The sequence below is a fragment of the Xyrauchen texanus genome, chromosome 25 (genome assembly GCF_025860055.1).
Source record: "Xyrauchen texanus isolate HMW12.3.18 chromosome 25, RBS_HiC_50CHRs, whole genome shotgun sequence".
Lineage (NCBI taxonomy): Eukaryota > Metazoa > Chordata > Actinopteri > Cypriniformes > Catostomidae > Xyrauchen > Xyrauchen texanus.
The window spans coordinates 7,623,740-7,635,978 of record NC_068300.1 but is presented as its reverse complement, the minus strand read 5'-3'; the positions used below and the strand labels follow the sequence as shown (position 1 = coordinate 7,635,978).

The following is a 12,239-nucleotide window of genomic DNA, read 5'->3' as shown; positions in this document are numbered from 1 at the left end:
TGAGTTGGAAATTTGCAGCAAGTTTGTATGAAGAAGAACTCTAGATTTTTTTTTTTTTTAAGGGCTAGCATTAGACGGCATCTTTTGCACCAGATAAGCTGCACTTGTTTTCTTCAGAATAGTAGAAATGTAGCAAGACTCACCCACCTTAAAAAGTTCTGTCTTATCTTGTTGTCTGTGATACTGCTTGTTGACTGCAACACCACTCACACAACCCTCTATAAATGTTTTCACTCATTGGTGTTTATATCAACTTATTAGCATTTTAATGGTCCATTAGAATTGTTTAACTGTCTTGCGATCACATGCTAGATGCTTAATTGTAGTGGGTGATTTACAAATTCTGACCTTTATATAACGACTGGAGTCAGCTAGCACATGTTTCCAAGTCATCCAAATTAACATGTTTGGGAAACATGTTAACATGTTTAATTTGTCATTTAGCCCAAAGTGCATGTTCTATGTTTACATTGCAACTATACAGTGGTGTGATATTGCTTTTATATAACGGTTCTATAAACAAGAAGTGACTTCCATTTTAGATACAGTATGGCCAGTTATTTTGTAAATATTTGGTCTGCCAATGAAGAAAGTTCCAACCGAAGCCACAGCAGGATCAACCATTATGTGTCGCCAATCAATGCACAGGATTGCCTGTAATGCTGCAAACACAGACAAGCAGAGTAATACAAATGTTGCTTGTTACTTAGCAACCTTAAACAGCTTACAGTTAAGATAACAAACTATGTTACTTGGTGGAAGAATTGTTTATTACAGTCATTTTTAATAATACATTTTATATACCTATAAACTGTAAGTAAAGGTCGACATGACAAACTTTGATGTTGGCTTGACAAAGCTATGGATAGATAGATAGATAGATAGATAGATAGATAGATAGATAGATAGATAGATAGATAGATAGATAGATAGATAGATAGATAGATAGATAGATAGATAGATAGATATGTAGATGGATGGATGGATAGATATATGGATGGATGGATATGTAGATTTATGGATAGATAGATAGATGGATGGATATGTAGATGGATGGATGGATAGATATATGGATGGACAGATGGATGGATGGATGGATGGACAGATGGATGGATAGATAGATAGATAGATAGATAGATAGATAGATAGATAGATAGATAGATAGATAGATAGATAGATAGATAGATAGATAGATAGATGGATGGATGGATGGATATGTAGATGGATGGATGGATGGATAGATATATAGATGGATGGATATGTAGATGGATGGATGGATAGATATATGGATGGATGGATGGATGGATGGATGGATAGATAGATAGATAGATAGATAGATAGATAGATAGATAGATAGATAGATAGATAGATAGATAGATAGATAGATAGATGGATGGATATGTAGATGGATGGATGGATGGATGGATGGATATATAGATAGATGGATATGTAGATGGATGGATGGATAGATATATGGATGGATATGTAGATGGATGGATGGATAGATAGAAAGATGGATGGATGGATGGATATGTAGATGGATGGATGGATGGATATATAGATGGATGGATGGATGGATGGATGGATGGATAGATAGATAGATGGATATGTGGATGGATGGATGGATGGATGGATGGATATGTAGATGAATGGATGGATAGATATATGGATGGATATGTAGATGGATGGATGGATAGATAGATAGATGGATGGATGGATATGTAGCTGGATAGATAGATAGTTGGATGGATATATAGATGGATGGATGGATGGATATGTCAATGGTTGGATGGATGGCTAGATATATAGATGGATATGTAGATGGATGGATAGATATATGGATGGATGGATATGTAGATGGATGGATGATAGATGGATGGATGGATGGATGGATGGATGGATGGATATGTAGATGGATGGATGGATACTGTAGACAGACAGATTGACTGATTTATTGATTGATTGATTGATTGATTGATTAAAACTCAAAGTAGATTAAAGGCCTTATGTGGGAATATTTTTGAAAGTTGGGAGTTTGAATAATTTTATCATTCCGTAAATTTAAGTTTGTGGAATTTTTCTGATTTTTGATCATTCACTGTGCGAAAACCGTAATTCCTCTTAGTTTAAAAAAAGATATAGCACACTATTAAAAACTAAAAACAGTCTGAAGGTCTTTTCCAGTTTTGGTGGATGTAGCTAAGTACACTTATCGGATGAGTTAGTGTTAGAAATATTTTATGAAACCTAAACTTTATTAAGGCAACATAACTATTGATTGAACATTGGTGCCTTGGTGGCAATAAGCCACTTAAATCTGTGATTATAGTGATTTTATCATGGATAAAGGGTTTTAGGCCTCAAGATCACACCTTACCCATGCTAAAATCATGCATGGCCTCTTATAGCATATTGCTATTATAAATTACCAGCTCAGAATATAGACTTGCCTCAATAGAGTAGAAGTTTTACTGTAGACACCTCATAAATTAAATTTTATGTGGACCGGGAGCACATTGTGTGCTTGGGTTTAATCGTTCACAGATAGTAAAGATATAAATTACTCAATCTACTAAATAGTGATCTGGATGGAGACTAAAGCTGGTCTCTATAGCCACTTTTTATGACATACCTCACAGTTTACATGGGTTTTTTTTCTGTGAAAATCTTCAAAGAGGACAACATTTGTTAAAAACTTAGTTTGATATGTCGATATTATGTATTTATTTGTACTTTTCTTTGGATTCTAGCCGCATAACAGTTCAACCAGTACAATTTCTGTGCTGTTGAGCGTAGTTTGATAAGGTCTTTTATGTTTGTTTGGAAACAACTTTGTATTACACAACACACACAAAACACAACTATGCAGCTTTGCAGTTGAATTATGGCAAGAAACATGTGTGTAAATGAACTCTGTATGGTTCAAAGCATTTAAGAAGAATTGTGTTTACATATCTGCCAATGACCAATCATGAAAGCTTTTGTTGTGCCAGCTCTTCCAGAGAGGTGTTAAAAACCTGAAACTTTCTCAAGAACATGTGAACCTCAGATAGCGTCCTTCATGTCAGAACACTTTTATTGTTGGCAGGAAGATCTGAGACCAAGATCTGAGAATTCCTGAAGAAATTGCTTTGATATTACCGTGGTATACTGCCTTTTTCTCTGCATGAAGAAATCTGCCTTGGGCTCATGGCAAATATAGTAGGAGAATATTTAGAGTTTCCAAAGGTGGCACAAACCTGGGATGTGTTACCCAAAAGCATCGTAAGCCCAAGGAGATTGTAGAAACCATTGGCGCCAATGGTCTCTACGATCAACTTAAGCTTGCAATGCTTTTGGGAAACGCAGCTCTGGTTATTAAACCTTCTATACAGTATTTCCTCCTACCCGGTAAAGTGGCCGATTATCAGTGATAAACACTTTTTGCTCTGTTCCACACACAATGCCGTCTTATAACATCAAAATACTTTCACTACAGTGCATGATAAGGCAGTATATTTGAACTAGGCCTGTCAATCAATAAAGAATTGTAACTGAATTATTTATTTGGTATGCCGATTAATTTCAATTAATCGCATACATATTTGCTGAGAAAGCCCCTCAAATAACAATAATTCAATATACAATACTGTGCAAAAGTCTTAGGCACTTAAGATGTTTCCCAAAAGCATTTGTCTTAAGATGGTTATTTATATCTTCAGCTTTAGTGTGTCAATAGGAAATATAAATGTTAGACTCCCAAATCGTAAATTTTTTAATTTTTTTTTCACGAGATCAGGCTTATTTCGTCTCTTACTGTTGTGCTCAGAAGTTTACAGAGCTTGCTCTAGAAAGTTTAGCAATTTTAAAAATACATGGTACTCGCTGACTACCACCCCTGGAGTCACGAGTTCGAATCCAGGGCGTGCCAGTCAGGTCTCCTAAGCAACAAAATTGGCCCGGTTGCTAGGGAGGGTAGAGTCACATGGGGTAACCTCCTCGTGGTCACTAAAATGTGGTTCTTGCTCTCGGTGGGGCACGTGGTGAGTTGTGCATGGATGTCGTAGAGAATAGCGTGAAGCTTCCACACGCACTAGGTCTCCGTGGTAACATGCTCAACGGCGTGATATGATGCGCGGATTGACGGTCTCAGACGCGGAGGCAACTGAGATTCGTCCTCCGCCACCTGGATTTCGGAGAGTCACTACACCACCACGAGGACCTAGAGCGGATTGGGAATTGGGCATGCCAAATTGGGGAGAAAATGGGAGAATATATATATATATATATATATATATATATATATATATATATATATATATATATAAATGGTACTGAACGGTACTTGAGTGCCTTTAACTGTTGAAGCCTCTGCTATTTTGGTTGTTTTTGCATGATGAAATCACAACGATCAGTTGGTAGAAGTTGTAGCTTTCATAAAATTCTGAGTTTCCAACAAGTAATAATGAGTTAGAAGAACGCATGATCATATTTTATTAGTCCGAAACTCGTAATTAGGATAATTCCAACATGGTGTGAGCACACTAGAGTCTTCAGTTTTCCCAAATTAGCTGTGAACAGTCTTTGGAATGACATTCTAGAGTGCATTGTGTTGGTTTGTTCTAGAATGCTTGCAAAGAAAGCTCACTTTCCTAGCCAGTCAATCAATAAAGCATCTTACCATATTTTGCTGCCCTCCACATATAGATCTGTTTTACAGGCCTGTATTTATTTTTACTGACTGGGGTTCAAGGACACCCTCTAATCTGCCACCTTTTAGTCCCTTAAAATGGCTTTCCCATTGTTTTCCCAAATTTAGTGTGAATTTCTCCCCATTTTGTTATGCCTGAACAAAGGTTTGAACCCAAATGCTGAACACAGACACAGAGAGAAAGTATGATATAATTGTATTTAATAATAAACTGAAATAGATGAAGAATGAGAAGACAGGTGATCGCTGGAGGATGAGGGCTGGACAGGCAGTAGGTAATGGTTGAGCGGAGCAGTGAGTTGGATGGTTTGGCATGGCAGGCTTGATGGAGAGTGGATCTGAAGGTGAATGAAGAGGTACGTGATGAATACAACTAGGTGGTTTGGATGGCGGATCTGAGGCTCAAGAAAACAGATGAAAACAAGAACAAAGACTGAAATGATTTAGCAGAGAAAATTAAAAGCTAGTTGTCCCCATCATAAGTACCACTCTTGTTGACTGAACAATCTGGCGATGAATGACTGAGAACTCCGGGTTTAAGTAGCACAGGCTTGTGATAAGATGAAGACTTGCAGGTGAGTAGTAAACAGTGGGGAAAACTGCCATGCCACTGGAACAAACCAACTAACAGACAAACAGATGGAAGCCACATCCTGACATATTTACAATCATCCAACCCAGGAGTGATTACAATAACTTCCGTAATGATAAAAAATGGGAGGAATTCGTCAGGGAGCTATGGGGCAACCTTAGAGGGTGGGCTACACCTCAGAGTGGAAAAAGACTCGTTGCATCAGCCCTCGGATGGTTTACTGGTCTTTTGAGAGACTTCAGGCCTGGTTCATGGCTCTGACCCAACCGTGATGAACAGTTCTGCAGTATTGAGGAGAGACGTTCTCCTGATGTATACGATGGTCTCTTAGATTCTTAGTGATATGAGCCTCTCTCTGGACTTGGCAACGACCTTCAACAAATTGCTTTTCCCAATCCTCCACCTCCGTTTTTATCTTGTATACTGTAGCCGGCTCTTTGCTAAGTAAAGTGTCATGAGCCATGTGAAAGGGACTGTGGCAGGGTGGAGGGCAGGGCCGGGTCGTGATCCTACACACCCGGTCCCGTATTAGGCTAATTATGCCTCCGTGAGGTTTAAAGGCTGACTGCAGAGGACCGTGCGGGAGAGAGAGATCGTTTACGGACATGTCCGTCGTGTGTGTTTGTGTCTTCTTTTAAGTTTATCATTAAACCTATTATTTATATTGAAAAGCTGGTTCTCACCTCCTCCTTCCCATTGAATACGTTACACTGGTGCCGAAGCCCGGGAAGGAGGAGGGATATGCCGTAGTAGAGTTCTCGCCACTACCGTCCACCCCAACGGAGCAGCCGCTGCCATCTGCGGGGGGACGAGGAGCCCAGCCGCCTAAAATAAGATGATGGCCGGCGACCGCGAGGGGAGAAGGGGCTCCTAGCCGACCGCCTGGAGCGTTCAGGGCCGCTGCCAGGGGTGCAGGAGTCGCCTACCGGCCACTGAAACGCAGCAGGGTTTAAGACCGCCGAGCGGGGAGGGGCTCACTGGTGACCGCCTGGAGCGAGAGAACCGCTGCCAGGGGCGGGGGAGAACCCTTCTGTTCCCCGAGAACCGGCTTGACGATATAAATAATAGTTTTAATGATAAACTTAAAAGACAACTTAAACACACACATGACGGACATGTCCGCTAACGATCTCTCTCTCCCACACGATCCTCTGCAGTCAGCCTTTAAACCTCACAGAGGTATAATTAGCCTAATACGGAACCGGCTGTGTAGGATCACGACCCGGCCCCGCCCTCCACCCTGCCACAGGGACTAAACATAAAATGACAATTCTGAAACATTTTTGTACAATCTTTACTCGGATCTTTCCGTACATGGAAAGTTTAATAGTGACCATGTCTTGTCCAGCTAAAAAAAAAAAAATACCATAATTGGTGGAACCATAAATATATGGTAAACCGCTGTGCAAAGATTTCTCAAACTCAGTGAAAGTTTCTCTGTTCATTTTTTAGAGGAAATAGTAAATAGCTCAAGTTGTCTCAGCAGGGCAATGACGTTCTGACTTTGTGAAACATGATTCAACACTATGGCAAAGAAAATAGAGCTTTAGACCGAGAGAATACATTTGAGAAAATAGAAAGTTCCTGAGGCACCAGTTCCCTAAAGTAGGAGAGTAAAAACATTGTCAGATTTTTGTTATTTGGCAGTAGAAAGCAAAAACAAAAGCTTCTAATAAATCAAAGTGATGCAAGCAGATGTGACGGGTTGTGAATTACTAATTGAAACCAAAACGTAGAACCCTGTCGCCTTTCTGTCCACATTTGTCAGCGGGTTTCAGCTGAAGAGGGAAAGGTTTCCTGTAAAGTGTGCTCAGAGGGGCTGCTAAAAAAAACTGCCCTCGGGGTGTACATTTTTGTCCATGGTGACTGAAAATGTGTGTGTGTGTGTTATGTCTTTAAGGAGTTTGACTAGTCTCAGCACTGTTTGACACACTGTGTTAAGGCCCGGGTTTACTTAGTTTTTCTGCTTTCCGGATCAGATCGCACTCAGCCGACTGTGTTTCCTTTCAAAGACTTTCATGCCCACTACAACTGCTTTGTGATACTCTTTTAGCACAGTCAATGGCCGGCACATGCATTGACGATGTGCACAGATGAGGACCGCGTCCGCGAGTGGCCAGGCCGCTTAGGACTGTGCTGATGACGAAATTTGAGTCATGCATACTGTGTGCGGAGCGATCGTGCAACATGGACCACCAAAGTATACTTTGGCCTTTAGACTGCATAATGTTGAAGGTATTTTAATTGATTAAATAGCTTACTACCATACTACTCTTACAATCTAACATGATCACAAGGGAAATCGACATGTTACTTCAGACAGTGCATGAACCCTCAAATCCCTGTAGGCTCCGATGCATCCCTCATCTGATATTTTTTGCATTCATTCTAGCATTAACACATTTCCCTTTAGCGCTAATGCCGCGACCTCAAAGGCACGGGTTACATGTTTACCCAACCAATGTTGAGCGAGATTTTTGAGATACATTTTTACTCCACTGATGGTTAGATTAAGGGGTGGGGTTTGGGAAGGGGGTAGATGGGCCAATATTTACTCTGTGGAATACTGCATCCCACAATATAATGCACGTGACTTGACCTTCCATTTCCACTTGACGGATAAACCAGAAGTAATATCCAATATCCAGTGTTTAAATTGGCGTTTGTTTTATGTATCATAAAATGTATTCATCTTAAAGAAATATTCCAGAATCAATACAAGTCAAGCTCAATGGACAGCTTTTGTGGCATAATGATGATTACCACAAAAATTTATTTAAACTTGTCCCTCATTTGGGTTACATTGAGGCACTTACAATGGAAGTGAATGGGGCCAATCCGTAAACGTTAAAAGACTCGCTGTTTCAAAAGTATAGCCACAAGACGTAAACAATATGCATGTAAACATAATTTTAGTGTGATAAAATCACTAAATAACCTTTTCTGTATTATATCCAATTTTACAACTTCGTTGCCATGACAACGTGATGCCGCAAACCCTAAAACGGCCATAAAAATTACAATTTAAACAACTCTACAGATCAAATAATAAACTAGTTTTAACAGAGTAAATAATGTAAGTGCTTTTATAAAATTATAAGCATCACACGTCTGCCTTTAAACCCTCCAAAAATTGGCCCCATTCACTTCCATTGTTAAGTGCCTCACTTTTTTTTTTTAAGAGTAGGAGGAACGAGTCGAAATACGTTTTTGTGGTCATCAACATTATGCCTTCAATGCTGTCGATTGAGCTTATTGTATTGAACCCGTATTATTCCTTTAAGGATTCGTTCTCAAGGTTTGACTGCATACATACCGAACCCTGTGAGATAAGTGTGATATAAGCTTTAGTCTTATATAACGTTACATATAGACGTTCTAACTCTCTATTTATACTGTTTTCTCATGGTGTCGAGGGTCTGTTGACACAGATGCTTTGTGGGGTCTGCAGTCAGTGGGTTGCTTCATTCTCTTCTTACTGTTCAAACACAGCTGAACATCAGTCTGATCTGGGGTCAGGCAAAGAAAAGCAGGGACTCATCGCTCAAACGGGTACAGCCTGTTCCTTTGGTTCTGAACGCCTGGTGGTTTTCTCACCAAGCTGAAGCAGAACCAGACGACTAAATGCTCTTAAGGGGATAGTTCGCCCAAAGATGTAAATTCTGTCACGTTTACATTACTCATTGTGAAGGTTGTTCGAAACCCATGACTTTCTTTCGTCCATGGTACACAAACAGAGATGACACTATGACCCCATTTCCACCTGGTGTTAAGATGCGTTTTGGGTGATCCGATCACATGGGGTCAGTCCTAAATGCGTGGCCTAAAACGTTTTGTGATCAGAATGCAAAAACCACATACGAATGTGGTCAAAAATGCATGTGACCACATCGCATTTGAGGAGTAAATGCTAATCCATCCTGCATCCCGGCAATGGCGAAGGGCCACCCCCTCACCTGTCAATCAACTGCTGCGCTTTTAATTTTTACCGATTACCAGCGGCTTTAAAGGTGAATTACCGTCCGGTCAGAAAAATTAAAAAAGAAAGTACATACACAATCACGAGAGCTTCGCACTTCATTTTCATGCAGTAACACACTGATATTGAGACATCGGTGATTGATGTATGTTGCCATGAAACATGAAACAGAGACCCTCCGCTCCAAATCCGAGCACAAGTGGTCACAGGAGATGCATTTAAGTGACCAGGTGTAAACAGCGATGTGTGTCACCTGACCACATGTGATCGGATCACCCGAGACGCATCGTAATAGCAGGTGGAAACGGGGTCTATGTTAGTCTCAGTCACCATTCATCAATGAAATGTCATTCTATTTAAGCCTCTCTTTCTCTCTGTCTTTTTTCTTTAGAAACTGACTTCCTATATGCAGATCAATATAAGATCATTTAAATAAATCATAATTCCTGTTCCTCCTCTTCTGTCCTGCAGTGCGTTTTAATGGAACTAAAGATGTGCCCACCTGCATGGATAAAAATCACGGCTGTGCCCACATTTGCAGGGAGACACCCAAAGGAAGTATCGCCTGTGAGTGCAGACCAGGATTCCAGCTCACCAAAAACAACAGAGACTGTAAATGTGAGTACAATCTCTATTAATCAGGAGCAGAGATTACATACACACACACACATACTCCCCATGGGGCTAATGACATTTGCTGGTATTTGGATTAGAATGGAGAGGTGTTATCCTGATTTCTTTTTAAATACTGACATGGGGAAAAGGGCATGAAAGAAGGAATTGAGGAAGAGAGTGCATAAAGATAGATGGATGGATGGATGGATGGACGGACGGACAGATACTGTAGACAGACAGACAGATAGATAGATACTGTAGACAGACAGACAGATAGACAAATAGATACTGTAGACAGACAGATGATGACAGACAGACAGATAGATACTGTAGACAGATAGACAGATAGATAGATAGATAGATAGATAGATAGATAGATAGATAGATAGATAGATAGATAGATAGATAGATAGATAGATACTGCAGACAGACAGACAGATACTGTAGACAGATAGATAGATGGACGGACGGGCAGATAGATAGATAGATAATGTAGACAGACAGACAGACAGACAGATAGATACTGTAGACAGATAGATAGACAGACAGACAGACAGACAGACAGACAGATAGATAGATAGATAGATAGATAGATAGATAGATAGATAGATAGATAGATAGATAGATAGATAGATAGATAGATAGATACTGTAGACAGATAGATACTGCAGACAGACAGACAGATACTGTAGACAGATAGATAGATGGATGGACGGGCAGATAGATAGATAGATAGATGGATAGATAGATAGACACTATAGATAGATAGACAGACAGATAGATAGATAGATAATGTAGACAGACAGATAGATAGATAGATAGATAGATAGATAGATAGATAGATAGATAGATAGATAGATAGATAGATAGATAGATAGATAGATAGATAGATACTGTAGACAGACAGACAGACTAATAGATAGATAGATAATGTAGACAGACAGACAGACAGATAGATAGATAGATAGATAGATAGATAGATAGATAGATAGATAGATAGATAGATAGATAGATAGATAGATAGATAGATAGATAGATAGATAGATAGATAGATAGATAGATAGATAGATAGATAGATGGACGGACGGGCAGATAGATGGATGGATGGATAGATACTGTAGACAGACTGATAGATAGATAGATAATGTAGACAGACAGACAGACAGATAGATAGACAGATAGATCATGATAGATAGACAGACAGATAGACAGACAGACAGTCTGTGAATTATTTTTGAGTTTGGTGACACTAGTGGTGCAAAACATACTCACATCACCTTTAAAGTGCAAGTTTGATCGCTCAGCATGTGCTGTTGTTCTTGTTTAGTGACCTGTAACTACGGCAACGGAGGCTGTCAGCACATCTGTGAGGAGATGGACCAAGGGCCCAAATGTTCATGTCACATGAAGTTTGCTCTTCACTCTGATGGGAAGACCTGTGTTGGTGAGTTAGCACTCTCAGTATACAATACTACAAAGTGGTCTCTATTTTGACAGGCATTGAAAGACAAGAGGGATTGGTGACTTAAAGGGTTAGTTCACCCAAAAATGAATATTCTCTCATGAATTACTTACCTTTAAGCCATCCCAGATGTGTACGACTTTACTTCTTCAGCAGAACCAAATTCAAGATTTTTATAAGCAGATTTCAGCAGTTTGTCCATACAGTGCAAGTGAATGGGCGCCATCAGGCTACTGGCTATTTGATGGTCCAAAAGGCATACTACTCTCGTGAACACGCCATTGCGCTTACGTCACGTGATGTGTCAACTGCTGGCAGGAAACAATTTTTTAAAGTTAAAGGGGCATTAAGTAGTTCTCTAGCTAGCATTAGCATTGCTCTTTTTCGTGTATTTTAAGTACAGCTCTGACACATACCTTGAGCCTGCCTTGGCTCCGCCTTCCATGGCTTTGCCCCTCGAGCCTCTCACGGCTCCGCCTTCTGTGGCTTCCAGCCTCCGACAGCTTCACCTTCCGTGGCTTCGCCCCTCGAGTCTCCCACGGCTCCTGCATTCGTGGCTTCGCTCCACGAGTCTCCCACGGCTCCACCTTCCGTGGCTTCGCCCCTTGAGCCTCCCACGGCTCTGCCTTCTGTGGCTTCCAGCCTCCGACAGCTCCACCTTCCGTGGCTTCGCTCCACGAGCCTCCCATGGCTCCACCTTCCGTGGCTTCGCCCCTCGAGCCTACCGTCGCTTCACCCCTCGAGCCTCCCATGGCTCCACAGCCCTAGCTCTCTGGCTGCCTCCCAGGCCTCCTGACCTGGTCCCTGCTCTGTGGCCTCCTCCCAGGCCTCCTGACCCTGTCCCAGCTCTGTGGCCGCCTCCCAGGCCTCCTGATCCAGTCCCTGCTCTGTGGCCACCTCC

The 12,239-nt window shown here is 40.9% G+C and overlaps 1 protein-coding gene across 3 annotated transcripts in view; it reads left to right on the top strand.

The window, feature by feature from the left end:
- The window catches only part of LOC127619112 (signal peptide, CUB and EGF-like domain-containing protein 3), a 127,367-nt gene that overhangs the window by 69,055 nt on the left and 46,073 nt on the right, over nucleotides 1-12,239 (top strand). For all 3 annotated transcript variants that reach the window (XM_052091868.1, XM_052091872.1, XM_052091867.1), the window contains exons 5-6: nucleotides 9,733-9,879; nucleotides 11,204-11,320. In XM_052091868.1, the coding sequence (XP_051947828.1) occupies nucleotides 9,733-9,879; nucleotides 11,204-11,320 (264 nt within the window). The remainder of the gene's footprint in view (nucleotides 1-9,732; nucleotides 9,880-11,203; nucleotides 11,321-12,239) is intronic.